This window comes from Clytia hemisphaerica, unplaced genomic scaffold (assembly GCF_902728285.1).
Source record: "Clytia hemisphaerica strain Z4C2 unplaced genomic scaffold, Clytia hemisphaerica genome assembly, whole genome shotgun sequence".
NCBI classification, from domain to species: Eukaryota; Metazoa; Cnidaria; class Hydrozoa; order Leptothecata; family Clytiidae; genus Clytia; species Clytia hemisphaerica.
In genome coordinates, this window is record NW_027103968.1 from 1011905 (window position 1) to 1036989 (window position 25085).

Consider the following 25085-nt stretch of genomic DNA (forward strand, 5'->3'; position numbering starts at 1 on the left):
AAAGTTGGAAAATGTTAAGTGTTGGTGCATTGGTATCATTGGTGGTATCATTGATTATTTCAAAACGAAGTGAAATCACAGTATAATTGTTTTTATTGAAAAGATAAGCATGAACTTATATTGCCTTTGTTATTTCTAAGTCATTAAAGAACTTAGCTAATTCCCAAAACACTAAACTGGTTTGGCTATGATGTCATTAAAGAGATCGTAAAATGTGTTATGATCGAAAAACTGTTTTATCAATATTATCACTACCCCCGTTTTTAGTAATAAGTTGGAAATTTGATATTTCACAGAAAAGTGCTACCAAGGGGTATTTCGGGTCCCATATCTTCCGAAGGACTGTTTGCCTTGAAATTTGACAACATTCTTTACCTGAGGTTGATCTACCACTGGTGTAAAAATGAAAGGTATAGCATGAGTAGAAAAAAGCACAATTTTTGCAATCGCAAATTTAACCGCTAAAAATCGCGAATTTTTCAACCATAAATATATTCAAATATAGCGCTTTTGATTCTCTAAAACAAGCTAAAAAAATTTTCGGAATGGTATTTGGCTATTAAAAGTTACGGGCATTCTTATTTCCACTGCCAATTATATCTGGACAGACTTTAGGAGCCTATGATGTGCATTTGATAACTTAGAAGGGACAATCTTTATGTCGGTTGATGATGATTAACAACTAAGGCTGCAGATTTTCTAAGCATAAGCTATTTTATCTTAAACCATTTTGGAAAAAGTTACGTAAAGTTTTTGATCTGGTAGCTCTCTGGTAGGCGTCTAGGAACAAGCTGAGCTAAATAAACTCGCCAAGTGAAAATTCTGTGTTATTTTGCCTTTTTTACGATTTAGTTTATTCTTCTTCAAATTTTGACGAGTAAAAGTACAAAAATAAAAAAATAAATAACTTATGAATCATTTTATCAAGTCAGTCGTTGTCCCTTGCTAGATCGCATTTATTATCTATATTCAAACAATGGAACGACAATTCATCGCTCTTTCCACCGTATGAGGCGTTGTGGTATAGTGGACATCAACCTTGATTCCTGTACAGGCAACCAAGGTTCGATTCCCACTCACAACGGTTCACTTACTTGGCAAGTGAACAAACCTTCGCCCGGGTCAACCCATGCCATGTGAGGGGAATTGGGTAGTCAGTTCAAGGTGCTGACAGGATGCTTACTCAAGGCATCTATAGTCAATATAGTTACGAGAATGGGCTCCCAGAGCCTCCTGTAACTCAACCATAATAGATAAATAAAATAGATATTACAGCCATGCTTCTTGCGGGCGGGATGCGTTATGGTTTTCGTGAAAATAGAACCTAAATGTGGAGCAAGCATAAAAAGCTTCCGTCTGCCATTTTCAAGAAGAAAAAGCAAACAAGATGGTGGCATGTGAAACAGTTATCCATCCTTCTGATTCAATGAAATATTTCAATGTTGTTAAGTCTGAGAATGATCCAAGAAGTTACAGACTAGTGGAACTCAAAAACAGTATAAAGATCTTGCTTATTTCTGATCCAATCGCTGATAAAGCAGCTGCCTCAGTTGATGTTAACATTGGTATGATATTTTATCATTCATTTATAATTTCATGTCTTGGAGTTCTTTTCTTGATTGAAAGTTATCAGTTATTTTAAAATGAATTAAAAAAAAAAAAATAATTTTCTCAACTTTTCTGTTCATCGCTGAGGGTAACTTTTAACAGTCTCCTGCTTTTGTTTTATACAGGCTAGCTCTAAAGCTCTAAAACAGCATCATCTAATATATAACATGAAAAAACCAGAATATATGATTTTTCAATGGAAATCAAAATTATAAAGTGCACTTACAAACATCAATTTGTCAGATATAACAAAATTAGTAACAGCGCTGTCATCATTGAGAATCAAACGATTGCATTCAAAAATAGAACCCCAAAAAGTGAGGTTTTCAATATCACAACCACTTTTTAGCCCACAAGCACAACATTGACATTCTTTTATGGCTGCTGTGTAGTACAAAATTCCATAAAATAAGGAAATTGATGAGCTTTCCAAAAATGTGGCCCTCTTTGAAGTTGAGTGATTCAGTCTTGAAATATAAGATGGCAAAGCGAGGGCAGGTTTTGTGGCTGTATGTCATGTGGCTCACTCAACAGGTTGGCTTATATGTGCTGTCCTGCTTTAAAACTTCAATATTTTTTTACCGTTTTCTTCAAATTGGTAGTTTAAGGTCTGATAAAGATACTTATGGGTTTAATTTGTGGCTGCAGGGTTTTCAATTGGCTTAAAATGTGGCTTCAATCATACTTCAATCACTAATTTATCAATTTATATCATTCCAGGTTGGGTTTTGTTTTTGAAATATGAATATTTGCAAAGCCTAAAGCAAAAAAACAAACACAATCTGACACAATACAGTGTTATTTTAAGAAAGAGTGTACATTTTGTGGCTGCAAATACCATTTTTTGTAACTATAACCTTCTGAGCTGTTACATTAGGTATTATTAGTTGGCATTTTTAGGGTTGGCTTATGTGCTGTCCTGCTTTAAGACTTGAATATTTTTTAACCGTTTTTCTTGAAATTGGTAGTTTAAGGTCTTAAGATACTTATGGGTTTAATTTGTGGCTGCAGGGTTTTCAATGGGCTTGAAATGTGGCTTCAATCAAAGCATATATGAAAAAAATTGTCAACTTTGAGCCGTAATTCTAGCCCAATGACTCAATAATTTTGGTTCCATTTTTGATATTTTGTGGATAAACCCTTTTGCTACGAGTTTCATCTGAAAAAAATGATTTTTACTCATTGAACAAATTTGTGGCTGCTGTTTTATTAACATAGTGTTTTTCTTGATTTGTGCCGCAATTTTGGCCCATTTTACAAAAAAAAAATTTTCAACCTACTTTAGAACCAATATTGTGAAGTTTCGTTTGAAAAGTGTTATTTTTAAAAAGGATATTCAAATTTCTTTTTTTTTGCTGTTTTTGAAAACCTCACACAATTTTTGAATGCCATCAAACAAACAATTTTCTGCCAAGAACCTTATAAACATTCCAACAACTTCCATCGAAATGATCTGCCACAGCTAAACTTGTCCTACCATTTTAGCGTGCGGTCTGAGGATTGGGCTGAGAACTCTTTGCAGAATACCTGCGAGCTCCCGCACGGGTGAAAAACTTTAATCTGTCAATAATTTTCTCAAGCAAAGAGACATGAAGTAGGGTGGACAGGCCAAAATTTTCCCCTCAATTTTTAGAAACCAAACTAATTTTATTTGAAAGTCCTTACCTTTGTGAGAACAACGAGGGGTCATTTATTAGAATTGGTTAAGTATTCCCAAAGCTATTCCATTTTCAAAACACAAAAAAATCACCTTTTCAAAAAATCGCCTCCTTACCACCACGTCAGCAAGAAATAATTTTCGGAAGCACCAAAATCGCGCCAAAAATGGCAGATGAAATCTAGTCTTCCGTGAAGCGGGGTGTGGGAAGTTTTGCCGGTGCGGTCTGAAAATCGGCCTGATACTGTTAAACTTTAGCTTATCGCTAATGAGCTGGAAATGATAGCTAAAAACAAATTTCACCACTAGAAAGCTGACTTTCTTGAAAACCATAATCAAATCTACTCTCGACAATTTGGTTTTCGTAAGGCTCACTCTACTGAGCATACACTCATTAATATTGTCGAATGTATCCGAAACTATCTTGACAATGGTGGGTTTGCCTGTGGTGTATTTGTCGATCTACAAAAGGCTTTCGACACAGTTGATCACGAAATTTTACTTGAAAAACTCGATCACTAAGGAGTCAGAGGCATTGTTAACGACTGGTTCCGATCTTACCTCACTAACCGCTCCCAGTATGTTTCTCTTGCAGGCTCAAATTCCCTTTTAAAAATCTATTAATCATAGAGTTCCTCAGGGTTCAGTCTTGGGTACTCTGCTATTCTTGTTGTATATAAACGATCTTCACCGCTGTATAAGGACCTCTGAAACATATCATTTTGCTGATGATACTCATTTACTAAATTTTTCAAAAACTGTATGGAGTCTTTGTGGGAGGGTTAATGCTGATCTCAGAGTTTTAGTCAGCTGGCTTAATGCCAACAAAATTTCTTTGAATGCTAGCAAAACTGAGTTTGTTATTTTTCGTTCCCCTTGGAGACAGATGGACTGTATTCCAAGAATTAAGCTTTGCGGGAAAATTCTATCACCAAGTAAGAGTGTGAAGTATTTGGGTGTTCACCTTGACAATCATCTAAACTGGAAGGTTCATACTTCTTTCGTTGCTGCTACATTGAGAAGGGCAAATGGGGCAATATCCAAACTTCGTCACTATGTTCCACAATTCACATCCTTCTAAACATTTATCGTGCAATTTTTGCTTCTCATGTTCGCTATGCTAGTCAACTCTGGGGACTGTGTGACAATACTGTCACACATAGGATTCTTACTCTTCAAAACACTGCACTAAGACTCATGACCTTTAGTGAGCCAAGAACTTCTGCCACTCCCCTGTTTGCTGAGCTTAAATTACTCAAAATCTTTGATCAGGTGAAAGTAATGAATATCTCATATATTCAAAAATACCTCCAGGGTAATCTTCCATCTGATGTCCTATCAACACTTAATTTTGATGAAATTGATTACAAAACTGGCACCAGGGGCAAAGCCATTAAACTACTAAAACTTTCAACGGTCAAAACCACAAATTTTGGACTTAACTCTTTCTCTCGTCTTTCGTCAAAACAATGGAATGAGTTACTAATAAATCATCCTGACACTGATTTTCACAACCTTGATACTGATGAACTAAAATCTTTAGCTACAAAATTCTATTTAGACAAATACAAAGCTGAATACGAATAATCTTTGTGTGTGTGTGTCTGTGTGTGCGAGTATTGTGTGTGCGTGAACCTAGTGTGTTTTCCCAGGGTGGGAGGGGTGGGTGGTGTAACAGGAAGAACTTTATAGATAAATCTACTCAAAGAAATTGTCATAAAATAAAAGTAAAAATATTTCTTATATTCATTATTTTGTTGTCACTATTAATATTATGATAATCGTTTATTCATTTTTTCTTTAGTTCTGTAATAATTTTTCAGTTTCTTCTAGGTTCCCCATTGTATTAGAGAAATCTATTTTTTTTTTTTGTAAGGGGTTATCCTGCTGTGTTGCAGCGAAAACATATTCAATTCAATTCAATTCAAATCCTCAGCTTTCAGATGGTGTATGGTGCTTAAAAATGAAAAAATCTACAATCTTGTTAAAAAATTGCAATTTCTTCTTATTTTTCAAAATTCCAGACGGCCTGTAGATTTTCAAATAAAGCACTTTGTGATAGATTGTAGCCTAATTCTACCCTACAGTCGGTTTACTAGAAAAACCGCAATTGAAAAGATGAACCAGTTCAATAGGGGCAGCCATTTGTTTCAATGTGGGTCGAGAATTTTCCGGTGCCGTGGTCAGCGCTAATCGCGTTTTCACCTTGACGTCGAAAAACATGAATATCTTTTGAAAGAAAATAGATACCTGGATGCAGTTTTTTTTACTTGTTTCCCTGATAATTCCTGATTGATTTAAAAAAAAGAATGAACAGATTTGGATGATTTAAAGGTAAGTACTAATGCATTGAAGTTCATTTTTGTAAATTCTTCCTCGTTCCGCGCTAAAAATCCCGACAAGTGCGCACCCTACATGAAGCGATTCTAGCTTTACGATAGCGCCAGGGATCATCAGTGGTCCTAATTTAGAAATTTCCGACTTAGCTGATGTTATCTCGACAATTTCCAACTTAGCAAACTTTATCTTGACGTCGAGATAACATCAGCTAAGTTGGAAATTGTGGAGATAACATCAGCTAAGTTGGAAATTGTTGAGATAACATCAGCTAAGTTGGAAATTGTTGAGATAACATCAGCTAAGTCGGAAATTGTGGAGATAACATCAGCTAAGTTGGAAATTGTTGAGATAACATTTGCTAAGTTGGAAATTGTTGAGATAACATTTGCTAAGTTGGAAATTGTCAAGATAACATCAGCTAAGTTGGAAATTGTCGAGATAACATCAGCTATATAAAGTTGGAAATTGTCGCGATAAGCGTGTTAACTGTATCTGGGAAATTTCTCAGTTAAGACCTGCTTACCTCGACAAAAGAATTGTCAACTTTTTCTTTTTGAAAAAAAAGTAACATCATAATTCCCAAATAGCAGATAGAAGCCATCGTTCTATTCACATTCCGTCAACTACTCTAACTTGGGACGATTGGTCGAAACATAGGACTGGTCGATATCTGGCCTGTATTTTCACTTACTGTCACTTCACTTACCGATCTCTTACGAAAAGAAGAAGAAAAATTACAAAGCAATTTTTAAAATGCACGTCCCAATCAAAGAAGACTAAAATAACAAAGGAACTTTTGACAATTGAAAAGGACTTACAAAAATCATTTAGGGATTCCAAGTGTTATGTTGAAAATATAGCAATCAATTCCATAAAGAAAAACTCAAAATATTTCTTTGCTTATGCGAGAAAGAAAGCAAAGATAAAAACGAAAATTGGCCCTCTGCTGAACACAAATGGTGAATTGACGCAACGAAGCAAAGAAATGGCTGAAATTCTGTCAAGACAATATGTTTCCGTCTTCAGTGCACCAAAACCATTCGATATAATACAGAGTGAAAATGATGAAGTCAACGTAGATATCATCTCAGATCTACAAGTTACAGAAGATGATTTAATAAAAGCAATCAACGATCTGTCCCAAACTGCAGCACCAGGTCCCGATGGTTTCCCTGCAACCTTTCTCAAACAATGCAAAGAAGAACTTTCTATTCCTCTTTGTATCCTCTGGAGACAAAGTTTGGACAAAGGGATTGTCCCAGACGAACTTAAAAGATGCACAATCACACCAATCCACAAAGGAGGTAGCAGATCACTGGCATCAAATTATATAGACCAGTAGCCCTAACATCCCATGTCATCAAGATATTTGAAAAAGTACTCAGAGCACATATTGTAAAGCACATGGATGAAAATAATCTGTTCAATCCCAATCAACATGGATTCAGAAGCGGGCGTTCATGTTTGAGTCAGCTTTTGGAACAATATGACCTGATACTAAATATATTGGACGAAGATGCTAATGCGGATGTTGTGTACCTAGATTTTTCAAAGGCTTTTGACAAAGTAGACCATTCAATTGTCCTACGAAAAATAAAAAAACTAGGAATAGATGGAAAATTATTACAGTGGCTTAAGTCCTTCCTAACAGAGAGAAAACAATCAGTGCTAGTGAATGGTGTCACTTCTGAATCACAACAGGTCATTTCAGGAGTCCCTCAAGGTAGTGTTTTGGGACCTTTGATTTTCCTCATATTGATTGGGGATATTGACAAGGAAGTGGTGCACAGCTTTCTCAAATCCTTCGCTGATGACACTCGCGCCACAAAGGAAGTCAAAACTCTAGAAGATGCTGTCCTACTTCAAAAAGATCTTGATAGAATATATAAATGGACGGATGACAACAACATGAAGCTGAATGATATAAAATTTGAACTCTTGCGCTATGGAAAGAACCATGAGATTAAGACTCAAACAAGCTATACATCACCGTCTGGTGTTGAGATTGAAAACAAAGATGTTGTGAAAGACCTTGGAATCCTTATGGACAGTAATTGCACATTTCAGAAGCAAATTACTGCAGTAATCAAAAAGGCTAAAAACTTAACATCTTGGATCCTGAGAACTTTTTCTTCACGATCTTTAAATTGTATGACCGTACTATATAAATCATTGGTGATACCAATATTAGAATATTGCTCCGTTCTGTGGAGCCCAAATGCAGTTGGTCTCATTCAGAGACTTGAAGATATTCAAAAGTCCTTCTTACGAAAGATAAATGGCACCCCAAACAATTATTGGGAGTGTCTAAAACAGACAAAAATTTACTCACTTCAAAGGCGAAGAGAACGCTACAGAATAATGTACGTCTGGAAGGTGATGGAAAAGGTTGTACCTACTGTAAATGGTATCAAAACTCATACTTGCTCAAGCGACTTTCTGGATGTTTTGAAGGAAAAAGCCGTCTTTCACAAAAATTGCATGGTGAACTATAATTCACAATAATTGAGCAGAGTGAAAAGAAAACTGTTTTGTGTAGATGCTAGTCTTAGCGAAACAAAAAATTCTAATGTGGAGCAAAAGAGACCAAAAAGATCTAGTGTGCTCGGATTGGAAAATTCCAGGAGATGCTTCTTTTGCAATGACTTTTCTGATAATGAAAATATGCGCCGTTGTAAGACGTTAGAGTTAAACGAAAAGATCAAAGAAATAGCTCAGGAAATGTGCAGTGTTGAAGTTTTGGCAAAGCTAAGTGTTGGAGAAATGGTGTCATCTCGCGCAGATTATCATTTGAAGTGCCTCGTTCAATTTTATAATCAATATCGAAGTTTCAAAATTTCTGAGAAAGGTATTGAAGACAGCAGTATAATTGAAGGTATAATATGAGTGATACATGGTGTATTAATCTCGCATTGTAACAAATTTTCCTCATCTAACTTCAATCACAGCGTCTATGTTAAGGGGTTCTCCATTCATTGAGTTTAAAACCCCAAAAAGGCTAGAGGAGAAACTTCTGAATGGAAAATGAAGCCGCCTAATTTCCCATGTAGCAGAACTAATTTTCTATCCAGAACACGCCGTTATCATTTCTTGGAAAGGTTAAAGACTCTCCTCTAGCCCTTCGGGTTTTAAACTCAATGACTCCTTCAGTGTGCGATGCTTATGCCACTTTCAGTAAACTTCTCTATTTCTCAAATTCTAATTTCAAACAATTCTATACTTAGGATTAGCATTGTCAGAACTTTGTGACACTATCAATGAGCTTGTCATTGCATCGACTGAAAACCCGATATTCATGATGAAAAATTTGCGTGAGATGTATCAAGAGAAGTTGAAAGAGCTTGGTGCGAATAGATAATGTCAATGTGACCCGACTCAAAGAAAGTATTTTGAAAGAAGTGAATGGCCTCTGCGAGGGAAAAAATGGGAAGTATACAATCCTTACAACCAATGGATCATTTGGCCGCGTTGTCTTTGAAGCTTCTCAAAAGTCAACCTCAGATGAGGATGTAATAATTTCAAAAGCTGCTGCTATTATTCGGAGGACTCTCTTCTCACAAGAGCACAGCTTCGATGGCAATTTCGACATCAATATTCGAAGTCTTCCAAATCATCTTCTTAAGCTACTGGCACAAATCATAGACGGTTCGAAAAATATGGAGACCATCTCTCAAGCAACTATAAAGACATCACCGTCAAAATCGCCCAAGTTGTGAAGTTCAACTCTTCAAAAACAACAAGAAGAAAATCTGAAACCGTTGATAGGCGTCATTCAAAGCAAAACGAGCTTCCCCTGCTTTCACGTGTTGGTCTCAGCGTCCATTCGAAGACAAAAACAAGTGATACTTTTATGGACCTACCTGGTTATGTATCTAACACATATATAATTGATATCTAAGTGACGTGACCATTAAACAATCATTCAGAACATAAACAGTGACGATCTATTAAAATTAGTCGTTTGTATCTTATAAAAAAATGTTTAGAAACCAAAATTTCATGCTCTTGAAATATTCTCTCATATTCAAGACTTCGTGAGCAAAAAAAACATCTATCTCATCAAAAAAATTGAGTAATTTGGCTAAGAACATTGATGTATGCTTATTAATAGTGATTCTTATAGATAAAGATGCGTTTTTTGAGCTGAAAAATTCGTTTTTTACAAAAATGCTTGAGCCATCTTTTACCTACTTTCATGCAAAAAAACAATGATCCAATATTTTACAAAGGCCAAAAAACCCGTTTTATAGCCGTTTTCTGGCCCAAATTTGCCCAAAAACATTTTTTTTCGAAAATCGGGCTCCGTCACATTCGAGGGCTTATAGTTATGTATCTTTGTGCAAAAATTCATAAAGAATGAAAGAGCCAATCTCGAAAAAAGGCAATACCTAAGTAATTGATAATGTGCTTATAAAAAAATATCGAATTTGGCCAGTTTTTCTATAAAAAAACGCCAAGCAGCCAAAATTTCATGTCTAAACACTAATTTTTATCAAAAGTAAGCCCTTATGAGCAAAATAACATCTATCTCATAAAAAAATTGAGTAATTTGACTAAGAACATTAATGTATGCTTATTAATAGTGATTCTTATAGATAAACATGCGCTTTTTGAGCCAACAAAATTTTTTTGCAAAAATCTGCTTGAGCCATCTTTTACCTATGATGGTACCCTACTTTCATGCAAAAAATTAATGATCCAATTTTTCACAAAGTACAAAAAACCCGTTTTTAAGCCGTTTTTTGGCCCAAATTTGCCCAAGAAAATTTTTTTTCGAAAATCGGGCTCCGTCACATTTTGGCCACCACCATTTTGCACCTTTGGACCAAAAATCAAAAGATTCCTATGATTCAATCCTGAGAAAAGTTGGTAACAGACGAACGAACGAACGAACGAACACAGGTTAATTTATAGGACCTCCACCCCACCGGGGTAGGTCCAAAAAGAGGAATCGTAGAGTTTCTCTTTCTTCAAGGTTTCTCGATATCCTATGACAGAGTCATAGAGATCGATAACCACATCACAAAGCAGCTGTGTCTGAAATATAACAAAGATGGCCTTGTTTGTCCACCCTCTTTGAGAAAGTTGCTGTTTATAATAGCTGCGATTGATAATATTGACCATGACCCTTCATCAGCAACTGCCAAAAAAAGTTTTCATGGAACAAGCATCTCAATATTCCAGTACCCTGAAGATGGCGATGAGTCCCCAAAAACCTCGCTCCTCGTACCAACAAGATCCGTTTTTCAACCAGCAAACAGCACGTGTAGAGAAATGGCAAGACGACATCAACTCTTCAAACCTTTCGGATGGTGAGAAGATCAACTTTGCCGCCTATTTTTCTGCTCGAACGTCCAAAAAGATGCCTCAAACGTCATCAACTCTGTTGCCATTGCTTGAAGAATCAGTTAGCTCGACGGCTATGGTACAGCATTGTATGAACGTAATTAAGAAGCTGACAAATCATCTTAATCCAGGACAATTAACCATCCTCACGGCTGATCAGCCAGTCTACTCTATCGGAAAGCAAGTCGAATGGACTTACCAAGACAGATTTTGCGATGCACTATGGATGCTTGGTCCATTACACATAGAAATGATGTTCATGAGCGCCATTGGTGACTGGTTGGAAGGTAGCGAAGAGCGAATTTTTCAACACCTGGTCGAGAAGAGAGCCTTTGGAATGGCAACAAATCTAAACGCACCAGATATTCACACGAGGTGACATTTGCTGTATTGACAAAACTAGCCAAGGCTGCTTTCGAATCTCAAAAGGAAACCAATGATTTTGATGAATGGAGAAAGGCTACAATGACAAAAAACGCTAATCACGCTTTCTGGTTTCATGCGATTGAGATGGAAGCAATTCTCTTTTCGTTTATGCTAAGCCTAAGAGATGCTGATTTCTCCCTTTTTGTCAAGTCTATTGAAGAGATGCTACCGTGGTTGTTTTCACTAGACCATACACACTATTCACGCTGGATGCCAGTCTTCTTACGGAACCTAAAGAAATTGCCATCACAACATCCGTCAGTATTTGAACAGTTCAAACGTGGCTACTTTAAAGTGAAAATTAGCAACCATTTGTTTTCAAATATTGGTGTAGATCAAGCTCATGAGCAAAATAACAAATTGGTCAAGATCGATGGTGGCGCCATTGGTATCCTTGATAGTCCATCATCCTTGTTGAGATGGTCAGTGGCTGGTCCAGTCATCGCTAAAATCTATCACATTGAGTCAGCCAACTATTGTATCAACTATTGCTGAAAACGTATTGACCATCGATGGTTATGTTTATGCGTTATGCGTTATGCGTTTCTGGCGCGCCACAAGGCTATGTAATCATAAGTTCGTTGGATTAGAGTTGAAATGTTCTTTTTTGCTAAGTTTTTTCTCTTTCTCAGTTCATGATTTCGACACAAAAGTTTCAATAAATATTCATAAAATCTATTGAATTGTACATTGTTTATTGAAACCAGCACGAATAATTGACGTCAATATATTTTAACGTCAAAATGATTTTCTTGTATACCATGGCGGCTTCAGAAAGGCATATCTTTTTTTAAATTGATTTTCGTGATTTCCCGTAAGCAAAAAACTTGTTCAGAATTAAATTTCCTTTCCAGCAGTATATAATGTGTTAGGGTTTTTCGAAGATGAAATTTTTGCAAAAAAAGTGCTGACGTCAACAGAAACATCATTTTCAAGAGTGTCTCTCTCAATTTTTATTTTTCTTACTTCATGATGAACCTCTGTACAAAATTTCAGAGCTCTATCACAATTTGAAGTATACATGTGATAATCCGCCCCACTATGAGCATTTCCCTGCTTATTCATATTTTGATCTGAATGCAGACCTCTATTTTTCTGTCTTTGTGAGATTCCAGCATAGTCATAGACTCAATAATAATAATAATAAGGGATATGTAAATGACATAACCACCCTTTTCTCATCTAAGAAACTTTGTCATTTAATGCAAAGACGTTATTTTAATTTTTTTCATTTATTTCAGGCCATTTAGTTGATCCAGATGATGTTCCTGGGATTGCTCACTTTTGTGAACACATGCTTTTTTTGGGCACCGAAAAGGTGAGAAACGTTGTGGTTAAGACTTGAAAAAATAAAAAATTCTATTATTTCTCTCTGTTTAACTTGTCTACGGTAAGAAAAAGATTGTTAACTTGACTTATAAACGTTGCTCTTGTTAAGATTTATAAACAAGGGTTAGCTGTTTTCTGGAAGTATGATCATTTTGTGTTATTTTCTTTTTTCAGTATCCAATTGAGAACTCATTTAGCGAGGTAAGAAATTTTAGCTTCTTTTTTATAGTGAGATCAAAATTTCATAGGCAGCTTAGTAGGCTAATATGTTGTCTGTTATACTAAAATTTCTTGGTACTCCTTACAAGGGTAGAGCTTCAAAATCTCTTGAAAGTTCTTTGTTTACAGGTAAGCCTAGGCTACGTCATATCTTCCTTCGTTTCAAGCGTAAAACTCCTACTCTTCGGGCTATGAGCACTGCTCTTGTTTTAAATATTGAAATTCTCTGGATAAATTGCATGCGCACTGAGGTTTTAATGAAGCAAGAGTAAGGGCTAAAAGCCTGGAGCTGTCTATTATGTAGACTAAGCAGGACTAAGGTAAGCCTCAAGATTAGAGGCATTCAGAGTTAATGAAACCTGTCTAATGGGTGCGCTGACTGGAATGCATCAATTCCTTTTCTTTTGTTTTGTTTTAGTTCGTAGCACAAAATGCTGGTTACCCGAATGCCAGCACTGGACCAGAACATACAAATTACCATTTTGAAGTGAAATGTAGTGCGCTTGATGAAGCCCTTGATAGGTAAATTCATTATCTGAAACACCAGGTGTCATTAATACAATGGAAATCATTTTACATGTAAAATTATTCAAGAACTAGCCAAATATTCTGGAGGGTTCCTTTATTATTGTCCTACTCTTTATGGTCCGCCCATAGCATTTTTGGACCTACCCCGGTGGGGTGGAGGTCCTATAAATTAACCTTTGTCCGTTTGTTTGTTAGTTACCAGGTTTTCTCGAGATTGGCTCATGGGAATCTTTTGATTTTTGGTACAAAGGTGCAAAATGGTAGTGGCCAAAATGTGACCGAGCCCAATTTTCAAAAAAAAAATTGGGGGGCAAATTTGGGCCGAAAAACAGCTAAAAAACGGGTTTTTTAGACTTTGTGAAAAATTGGATCATTAATTTTTTCTAATTTTTTGCATGAAAGTAGGGTACCATCTTAGGTAAAAGATGGCTAAAGCAGATTTTTGCTAAGAAATTTATTTGGCTTAAAAAAGGCATGTTTATCTATAAGAATCACTATTAATAAGCATACATCAATGTTCTTAGTCAAATTACTCAATTTTTTTATGACATAGATGTTTTTTTTGCTCATGAGGGCTTACTTTGAAGTATATGTGTGTCTAGACATGAAATTTTGGTTGCTTGGCGTGTTTTTATAGAAAAACTGGCCAATTTCAATATTTTTTATAAGCACATTGTCAATTACTTAGTTATTAGGAGATTGGCTCTTTCATTCTTTATGATTTATTGCACAAAGATGCGTAACTATAAACCCTCGAATGTGACGGAGCCCGATTTTTGAAAAAAAAAAATTTAGGCAAATTTGGGCCAAAAAAAGGTTAAAAAACAGGTTTTTTTGGACTTTGTGAAAAATGATTGGATCATTAATTTTTTCAGATTTTTTGCATGAAAGTAGGGTACCATCATAGGTAAAAGATGGCTCAAGCAGATTTTTTCAAAAAAATTTTGTTGGCTCAAAAAAACGCATGCTTATCTATAAGAATCACTATTAATAAGCATACATCGATGTTCTTAGCCAAATTACTCAATTTTTTGATTAGATAGATGTATTTTTTGCTCACGAAGTCTTGAATATGAAAGAATATTTCAAGAGCATGAAATTTTGGTTTCTAAACGTTTTTTTATAAGAAACAAACAACTAATTTTAATAAATCATCACTATTTGTGTTCTGAATGATTGTTTAACGGTCATGCTCACGTAAATATCAATTATATATGTGTTACATGCATAACCAGGTAGGTCCATAAAAGTATCACTTGTTTATTTTACAATGGTCAATTTAAATAGTTAAAATTTGATGATCTTTTCCATTTGATTTGGCCTTTTTCAAACTATGCTCAAACTATTAACATTTAGATATTTTCTCTTTTTATATTCCTGATAATCTGAAAATTTTCATTTCAGGTTTTCACAGTTTTTCATTGGCCCGTTATTCAATCAAGATTCAACAAATAGGGAACTAAATGCTATAGACTCAGGTGAATACGTTTCTTAAGTGAAAAGTCCAATAATTATTCTATATTATTCCAGCTTGTTTGTTTATATGTATATTATCAGGGGGGGGGGGTGAAGCAGTTAGTACAAGACATCATGCCGGTTAGTACCGTGGTGGTGTGCCATATGAATTGGATAAAATCACTTAGTACTCAGGTGTACTGCTTCATCCCCCCTGATATTATGACAAAAACAAAACTCATTTTTTGTCAGCAGGTTTTAAAGGGTTAGGATTTCCTGAATTTTTATTGTTGGCCAGCGGTTCAGGTACAACTTTATGGCTTCTGAAAGTTTCAGGGTTAAATCAAGCTACTTTTTCTTATTGACACTCTGATTATAAGATGTATTGTATATCTTGATATTATTAAATTCCAGAACATAAGAAGAATGTATTAAATGACCCTAGAAGATTACACTACATTGACAAAGTCACGTGTAAGAAAGGTCACGTTTATAGAAAATTTGGAACAGGTAATGTCTTTCATATGGCTGATGTAATTGTACTGTAATTAATTGTTAGAGGTGAAAGAAGGCTGTTTGTTGAATTGCATTTATGGGGCCCCCCAGTAGTTTGCGTGAATGTGTGAAATGCGCATAAATTAAAATTAAATTGCGTGAATTGCGAAAAAAACATATTCTTATATTTTTCTTAGTCTAGCTCGTCCCAAGGAACCCCAGAGCCTCGTTCTACTTTGAGAAAAATACAATTCTTTTCTAAAATATAAATCAGAATTTAAACACTCCACCTTTTTGTTAATAATCTGAAATTCTATTTAAAATTCTGAAATAATCCTTTTTTCAGGTAGTTTAGAGACTTTGCAAACAATCCCAGAGAAGAATGGTACAAACATCAGAGATTTACTCCTGAAATTCCACAAGCAATATTATTCAGCTAACATCATGTCTGTTGCAGTTCTCGGAAAAGGTTTGTTTCTAAGCTTAAAAGGTATGAAAGTTTCAACAAACATTTGTGTTATAAAAAGCTTTCCCTAACAAAAGACGCGATTTTAAAATTTTCGTCAAATATTTTTTACTTACCTTACATGAGTATTAGGAAACGTGTAATTAAGTGAATTTCATATCTCAAGGCCGTTAAATTCCATACTTATATTCATGTAATAAGGTATAAATCATTTTTGTTTGGTGAGACCCCTATAACGTTAGAAAAAAGAACTTAACGGGCTCATTCAATACTTTCTATCTTTTTGCTTACTTATATACATATACACTATGCATGGTATAAAGCTAGGCAAGGAATCTTTCTCAAAAGTTTGTAGACTTTTTAAAGTTTTATGCCTAAAGTAAAATCTTCTTAAAAATAGTTACCATTAAGTTTAACAAAATTTCACATTTCATTTTTCTAGAAACATTGGATGAACTTGAGAAGATGGTCACACCTAAATTTGAAGAAATTGTAAATAAAAATGTTGAGGTTCCTGTATATTCTGACCATCCGTTTGGTTCAAGTCAATTAGGGGTAAGAAAAGTTAATAATCAAAATATTTTATCTTCTTAAACTGCTTTGGGTGTACAAACTTTTGCGAGGTCGAAAAATCGCAAAATTTATAACATTTACTTTCGTGAATTTGACGAAAAAATCTTTTTCGCGAGCATAAACTTTCGCAAACCAAGACATTAAAATCAAAATTTTTGCATAAAAAAATGGCTTAGAGGGAGAAATACTTCTTGGATTGGTTTGAAACTTTTGCGAGAAAAGGACCAAAATTTGCGAAAATTGCGAAAGTTTCTGCTCGTGAAAGTTTGTACGCCTAAAGTATACTGTGTACAGTAGACCTGTTATAACGATTGCTTTTGAATATATGATCTTGAGCACTCTGGTCTATGCTAGCTTACCAGATCCGCACTAATGATTCTTTGGAAGGATAGTTAAAAAATAGTTTATTCCTTCTCTTCTTTTCCTTTAGACGGTGATCAATATAAAATCAGTGAAAAAGATGAAACTATTAGAAATGAAATTTCCACTGTCAGACTATCGGAAATACTACAAAGAAAAGGTAAGTTTTTACTCTACCCTGAAAGTTTGTTGTTGTACATTGAAAAGGAAATTGTTTTTAACAATGGGACATCTAACCAACCTTTATTTCATATGTTTTATTATAGCTTCCTATGTCAATGTAAAACATTATAACTTCAGGTTTTAAAATAAGAAAAAACTGAAATATGTTATCTTTTAATTTTATTTAGCCTTCACATTATCTTTCCCACTTGATTGGACATGAAGGACCTGGAAGCATTCTTTCTTATCTGAAGAAACAATGTAAGAGTCTATTGATTGATTCATTCTTTTCAAAATGAAATACTCTTGAAACTTGAAAATCTTTAAAAGCAAATAGTATTAGCTGTCAACTCAGAAATGTGATCACCAAAATGAGATTTAAAAGTAGATCAATAAATATATCAAAATTTTTGTTTTCTCTTTTTAAGATACATCCTCTATACCTTTTACCAAAATGCTGCAATAGATTAAATAAGTAACCATTCAAAAAAATAATGCTTTTTGTTTCAGCTTGGGTACATGCATTGAGCGCTGGAGAAGAAGGTGGAGCTAAAGGATTCAGTTTCTTCGTCATTGCAGTTGAACTAAGCGAGGAAGGATTGAGTAAGGGATAATTATTCCAAATTTTGCATATGTTGAACTTAGTAGAGTTTGCTTTTTATAGCTCAAAGAAATTAAAGATTATATTTAGTGTGATTCTCAACTTCGGTTGAGTTAGAATTTAAGAATGTCTGTCTGTCACGTATCTCCCAAATTGGAACAGCCTGATATTCGGCTGAAATTTGACACACTTGTTCCTTGGGTAATTCATGATTTTCCTTTAGAACATACAAACGAAATTATTAGTCTCATCTTTGAATATATCGAACTTCTCAAATCGCACGAACCATCCGAAAAAATATTCAACGAGTTAAAGGTACATTACTTTATTCCAACATTGAAAGCTGTCTCTTGCGTTTAGTGTGTGAGCGAATCGGTCTTTATTGCTAGTTAGAAAATGGAACGAAAATGCTATTCACACTGATATTCATTGATTTAAAATTGTAAAGTTATCAAGGAAATGAATTTACTTTTATTATAATTGCAGCAAATAGATTTTTTATTACTTTTGATTATGTTTTAGTTATTGGAGGAGATCAGATTTAAATTCAAGGACAAGTCATCTCCACGACCATACGTTACAAATTGCAGTAAAAAGCTCAGTGTATGTCACATAATTTTAATTGGCTCTTTTATTGAACTAGCTTTAAGAGGTGTTCAACGAAAGCAATTAACATTTTAGTCCCAATTTGATTTTTTGTGAGAAAGTGAACAGTTCTTTAGTTTTAATTCACTTCATAGATTCTTTAAAAATGATGAATTTTGCCCTGATGTATCACAGTGAAGTGAATACAGTCGCTCTCATGTTGTCTTCTGACCAGCCACCAGAACCTTTGGAAAACCAACGGATCCGGCGAGACTCAAACTCACGACCATGCTTTAAAAATGTATTTATTTTTTTTATTTGGATTTAGAAATATGACCCTGAAGAAATCCTTATTGGGCCGTACATGATGACAAACTTTCGACCAGATTTGATCAAAGACATTCTCAGTCGTCTACGGCCAGATAATTTCAGGTTTTTACTTTTGAAAATAACATTCTAAAGGATTTAGGACGGCTTCTCATTTGACGAATCATCTGGAAGCTTGTATATATACCGGGTGATATCTCTTTGTTTACGTGTTTTATTACACTTTTGAAAAATTAATTTTGACTCATAACTACGGAACAAGTGAGTCAAAGTTAAAGAAACAGTAGCTCGAAATTCAAAAAGTATTTATTTTCCAAATATTAAAACTCTAAGCACTTTGGAAACACTTTTTCAGCCTCAAGACGTCGAGAAACGTCCCTTACACCAGTCCATCCTTGAGGTTGAGTTCACCCGGGTCGAATGACGCCAAGCGCTTAGTTTATGCATCGGGTTTTGAGTGGTATTTCGACTATAGCATACATTAACTAAAACATACATTGCATTGGATTACTGCTCAAAATTTAAGATACAAAGCACCTTTCTTGAAAAGTTATTGGAAAGGAGTAAGTTGCTAGATGAGGTATTGCGTTTTTTTTTCATATCTTCGTATGGAAATGATAAAAGTTTTTCACTGCTAGGGAAAGCTATCGTAACCAATGTAGTTCAACAGGAATCGATAATAAATGCTTATAGAGGGTACCCCTCTAGTTTTTGGATTCTAGGAAATATCCACTGGTATTGTTATTGTTTTTTTACTGGTATCATAACTCGTTATTTCGTTATGCAGGTATATGCTGGTCACACAAGATGGAAGGCCAAAATTAGAGTATCAAACAGTTGATCATTATGGAGCTGAATATAATGTATCACAAATTCCACAAAATTATATTGACGTAAGAAAGCTTTAAAAGAATCAAAGTCCAATTCAAAAGCATACGTGCATCTTACGCTGACGAAGCAGAATGCACCTTTTCGAACGTAGCCGCCAATTGCCACGCGGGCATTTTTTGTCCGCTTTACCACCTTAACCTCGATCCAATCCTTTTTTACACCTTTTTCTATTGTCTATAGGTGTCTGGGACGGTTTAAGGGTGGTAAAACGGACTTTAAAATGCCCGCGCGACAATTGGCGACTACGGTTGAAAAGGTGAATTGGTGAAAAAAATTTCTAAGATTGCAGAATTTTTGCCGAAATTTTTTCGAGCGATCCTGAGTTTAGTACTGTGATCAAACAGGGAGAAAAAATCTGAAAAAAAATGCAATGCTAGGACCACTGATTCAATATGAATAATTATTATTCTGGATAGCTCGCAAGGTATAGCAAGGATGGGTCCATAATGAACCTGGCATTATGTTTAGGAACCTTATATTTGGTATCTGAATGCAAATTCCGTATTTGTTACTAATAACAATCTTCCAATCACTTTATAGGAGTGGCGCAAAGTAACGATCAGTGATAAATTCCGACTTCCACACGAAAATCCTTTTATACCGGAATCTCTGGACGTCAAAGTCGCAAAATCCGAAGCTGAGGTATTGTGTTATGATATATCAATGACATCAATCAAATTGCGGTTTCTTTGCATGAGTTTTTCTTTGCTTTTGGTAGTCTGGCGAATTCAAAATCAATTCTGTCGAATTCAAAATTTTGTCCCGGTGAATTCTTAACAAGCCTAGTATATTTACTTTGTAAATATGTACTTGAGGTGTCAGACCGAATTTTTGGACCTGTGAAATATGATTTTCTTCGTGAATTGAACCGGCGAAATTTGCCGTTCACCAGCCTAAATAATACCTCTTTCTATGCGTTCTGAACATCAATGGACTTTTGACTCATAATAGTTCGTTAGTATTTTTCAACGTTGATTGGGACCTTAATTGTTTAAACCCCTTCTATTTCGTAGGAGAAGAATGTCCCACAACTTATCAAGGTTTGTCATCATTTGAATAATTTGTTCTGTTTCTCATATGATCCATGGCTACAAAACCTTTTACGAATGCTCTCATTTAAAAAATCTGACGATAAAAAATTGTCTCCCTCCCCTGTGTACCGGATTACCCCGATTTCTTCTCTCTTCTAAAAATTAAATCCATTCTTTCCTCTTGATCAAGGAGAGAAGGACATTATAGACTTCAGACACTTCTCAAATCTATCGATCGGACCTTTTGAACATCTCCCTTATTTAACAATGTTCAGGATACAAACATGATGAGGGTGTGGTACAAAGCAGACGATACTTTCGTCCTTCCAAAGTCTTGTATTGATATACATTTATACAGGTATTATCTTACTGTCAAAGTAGAGGGTGATAGCATACTATACCGATTTGTTAAAGTTTTCTTTGGCCTTAAGTATCATCGAGTTGGGATTTGATACCCAAAGTTCAAAAGAAATATCAAAATCAAAGTCAATTCTTCTTCGTAATTGTTATTAGCACGCACATACGGAATGAATGCTCTATCATTGCACTACAGTCCATTAGAAATGACATAAAAGAGATACCTCGTAAATATTTTTAAACCCTCTTTTGAGGTTCTTACTCTATACAATTATTAACTTTCTTTATATTTCTCCAGTCCGATGAGTAGTTTAACACCAGCGCACGCGGCTCACCTTCGTCTTTTCATTGGTTTATTGGAAGAAGAAATGAACGAATATCTTTACGATGCTGCACTGGCTGGTATCTCTGGCACACATGCTGGCACTGATATGGGTGTCATTGTAAGTTATGAATTATTGGTGTTTTAAAATGTTTGACAATTTTCAAAGAATAGATAGATAACACAGCCTTCTGTTTTTTTTGAAAATTTCTGAAGTCATATTAAGTGCAGTTCTTTTAAATATTTGTGGTCACAAGTTTCTATTCGAAGTGGCCGAGATTCACGAAGAGTTGACCGTTAAGCAAGAGTGAACAAAGAACCGTCGTCTCAAACAGTTTTCTGTCTAGCCAGAATGAGGTATTTCTTTGTTGAAATTCTGCAAAATTCAGCAACATTTCTATTTTATTGTTATATCAATACGATTTTCCGTCTAGACAGAATGAGATATATCCTTGTTGAAATTCTGCAAAATTCAGCAAAATTTCTATTTTATTGTTGTATCAATACGATTTTCCGTCTAGACAGATTGAGATATTTCCTTGTTGAAATTCTGCAAAATTCAGCAAAATTTCTATTTTATTGTGTATCAATACGATTTTCCGTCTAGACAGAATGAGATATTTCCTTGTTGAAATTCTGCAAAATTCAGCAAAATTTCTATTTTATTGTTGTATCAATACGATTTTCCGTCTAGACAGAATGAGATATTTCCTTGTTGAAATTCTGCAAAATTCAGCAAAATTTCTATTTTATTGTTGTATCAATACGATTTTCCGTCTAGCCAGAATGAAGTATTTCCTTGTTGAAATTCTGCAAAATTCAGCAAAATGTCTATTTTATTGTTATATCAATACGATTATCCGTCTAGCCAGAATGAAGTATTTCCTTATGAAATTCTGCAAAATTCAGCAAAATTTCTATTTTATTGTTGTATCAATACGATTTTCCGTCTAGACAGAATGAGATATTTCCTTGTTGAAATTCTGCAAAATTCAGCAAAATTTCTATTTTATTGTTGTATCAATACGATTTTCCGTCTAGCTAGAATGAAGTATTTCCTTGTTGAAATTCTGCAAAATTCAGCAAAATTTCTATTTTATTGTTGTATCAATACGATTTTCCGTCTAGCCAGAATGAAGTATTTCCTTGTTGAAATTCTGCAAAATTCAGCAAAATGTCTATTTTATTGTTGTATCAATACGATTTTCCGTCTAGCCAGAATGAAGTATTTCCTTGTTGAAATTCTGCAAAATTCAGCAAAATTTCTATTTTATTGTTGTATCAATACGATTTTCCGTCTAGCCAGAATGAAGTATTTCCTTGTTGAAATTCTGCAAAATTCAGCAAAATTTCTATTTTATTGTTATATCAATACGATTTTCCGTCTAGACAGAATGAGACATTTCCTTGTTGATGCAAAATTCAGCAAAATTTCTATTTTATTGTTGTATCAATACGATTTTCCGTCTAGCCAGAATGAAGTATTTCCTTGTTGAAATTCTGAAAAATTCAGCGAAATTTCTATTTTATTGTTACATCAATACGATTTTCCGTCTAGCCAGAATGAAGTATTTCCTTGTTGAAATTCTGCAAAATTCAGCAAAATTTCTATTTTATTGTTGTATCAATACGATTTTCCGTCTAGCCAGAATGAAGTATTTCCTTGTTGAAATTCTGCAAAATTCAGCAAAATTTCTATTTTATTGTTGTATCAATACGATTTTCCGTCTAGCCAGAATGAAGTATTTCCTTGTTGAAATTCTGCAAAATTCAGCAAAATTTCTATTTTATTGTTATATCAATACGATTTTCCGTCTAGACAGAATGAGATATTTCCTTGTTGAAATTCTGCAAAATTCAGCAAAATTTCTATTTTATTATTGTTATATCAATACGATTTCCCGTCTGAGACTAAAACTTTGCATTAACAACTAAACTAACTAAACTAAAGTCCATTTCCTTGATTTATTCATTCATTCCAGTTCATGTTGAGCGGGTATAATGACAAGCAACCGTTATATTTGGAATACATTCTCAATAAACTCATTACATTACCATTAAAGCAAGATAAATTCGATCTGCAAATGGAAATCGTAAGTATTTGTTTTATCCACAATCGGCGCCAAAATATTTGGAAAAATCCAATGAAGCAAAGTGGAAGTATTGAAACCTTTACATTCTGAAAAACATTAAAATACTCAAAATTGCCAATATATTTCGACGCTGATTGTAGATTGTAAATAAAAAACAAGCGTTTGAGAAAATTTAAGGCTAAATATTAAAAAGATAACAACATGTGAGTTTGAACCAGAATCTACCGTCGGTTACTTATTACAATAGTTTTTTTGGTGGTAAGTGTATCAAATATCTCTATCAAAAGATCTTAGTCTGTGCACTTTATTTTTAGCGTTTGTATAGCATTTTTATAATTTTGAATCTCTGCAGCGAAGCTTTGTCATCTCTACTACTCATATCCCGTCAAGGTTCTATTTTCGTTATTCTTACTAATTCTAACCCGCATTTCAAAAAAAAATCACTTGTACTTTCAGATCGAAGAATCACTAAAGAACTTTGAATCTTTACAACCTTACCAACAGATGTCATCCTTAGCGAATCACGTACTGGAAGAAAGGTACTGGACGACTGAGGAAATTCTGCAGTCTTTAAAAGGTATGTATTGATCGATGTATTTTTCAAATTTTTATTAACATTTGATTCAAAGGTTCCGGCTGTCTGCATTGATTTACTTTCGAAAATTGCCTCAGAGCCTGACTCACCGAAAAGCCACATAATTGATTTACAAAGATTTATCAAAAGGCTTTGTTGATCAATTTTTGTTTTTTCTGTTACTAACTTCTTATATTACCTCGCAAATCGTCCACTTCAACTACAGTTGACTTTCTCTAATTCGATCTTCAAGGGTCCAAAAATTTTCTTCGCATTAGAGAGAGATTCGATTTACAGAGAGTAATTTAATCCACTATCCGGCTGAGTAGATCTTTAACCAGCAATCCCATTCGCAAGATTTCGTCTATTTATTTACGTACTTCTAATTATATATTCGTTATTATGACCTTTCTGTAGATGTGAATTTGACCACTCTCAAAGAGTTTGTGCCCGCTTTCCTTCGTAACATTTACATTGAATGTTTGTTCACTGGCAATCTACTGGAGCACGAAGCCATTCAAATTTCGGAGAGTATTGAGCAAGTATTGATCTCAAAGAATCATGCATGTCCAATGCTTCCAATTCAACACATGATGTCAAGGGAGTACGAACTCCCTGAAGGTAAGGATGCTCCTTAGAATCAGGTAACAAAATTCAAAACTTCACTTTTGTCTCAGTATGAACAATCATCGACTATATAGAAAATGACCTAACTTGTTCAAAAGAAATTCATAAATTCGAAAGTCGTATAGCGTCGTTAAAAGTTTTTGAATTATAATAGACTTGAGTACATAATAAATTAATTATTAGATCCAGGTATAAAGATCTATATGTACCATAACAGTCAACACGACCCCATATACCTTACAATCATCGATAGCCCTTTGGCACATCAGTCTTAGTTCAGCAAGCTAGCCAGGGCTTAATAATTAGAAAAATTCTTTAAGATTATGAAAATACCCGGGTTCAGATGTTTCCCGACGTCTTGAGGCCGAACAAATGTCCCAAAGTGCTTGGAGTTTTGATATTTAGAAAGTAGATATCCTAACTTAAAATTTGAGCTATCACTTTTTAAATTTGACCAACTTGTTCTCTGCTTATGAGCTTTTAAAGTCAAAATTCACTTTACGGAAAGTGTAAAAAACACCTAAAAAAGGGATATCAAATTTGGTATTTTTTGACGTTTTTGATATACAGTTTTTGAAAAAATCTATGAAAGCGCCAATTTTTATAAAAACTAGTCTTGTTTTAAACAAAAATTACTTTCAAAGGTGTTTTTATTGATTATTAATGTCATAAAACTCTTTAAATAACTCAATTTGTAAGTGATTTTTTAATTG

The 25085-nt window shown here is 34.5% G+C and overlaps 1 protein-coding gene across 1 annotated transcript in view; it reads left to right on the forward strand.

Moving 5' to 3' along the window:
• The first annotated feature begins 1349 nt into the window (after positions 1-1349).
• The window catches only part of LOC136810446 (insulin-degrading enzyme-like), a 28535-nt gene continuing 4799 nt past the window's right edge, over positions 1350-25085 (forward strand). Inside the window, exons 1-22 of the mRNA XM_067067009.1 lie at positions 1350-1565; positions 12619-12695; positions 12881-12907; positions 13344-13447; positions 14858-14931; positions 15323-15418; positions 15750-15872; positions 16312-16424; positions 16873-16962; positions 17153-17225; positions 17475-17567; positions 17789-17880; positions 18088-18168; positions 18479-18582; positions 19265-19370; positions 19909-20010; positions 20382-20408; positions 20675-20757; positions 21055-21199; positions 23061-23171; positions 23628-23748; positions 24163-24366. Of these exons, the coding sequence (XP_066923110.1) occupies positions 1388-1565; positions 12619-12695; positions 12881-12907; positions 13344-13447; positions 14858-14931; positions 15323-15418; positions 15750-15872; positions 16312-16424; positions 16873-16962; positions 17153-17225; positions 17475-17567; positions 17789-17880; positions 18088-18168; positions 18479-18582; positions 19265-19370; positions 19909-20010; positions 20382-20408; positions 20675-20757; positions 21055-21199; positions 23061-23171; positions 23628-23748; positions 24163-24366 (2224 nt within the window). The 5' untranslated portion in view covers positions 1350-1387. The remainder of the gene's footprint in view (positions 1566-12618; positions 12696-12880; positions 12908-13343; positions 13448-14857; positions 14932-15322; positions 15419-15749; positions 15873-16311; positions 16425-16872; positions 16963-17152; positions 17226-17474; positions 17568-17788; positions 17881-18087; positions 18169-18478; positions 18583-19264; positions 19371-19908; positions 20011-20381; positions 20409-20674; positions 20758-21054; positions 21200-23060; positions 23172-23627; positions 23749-24162; positions 24367-25085) is intronic.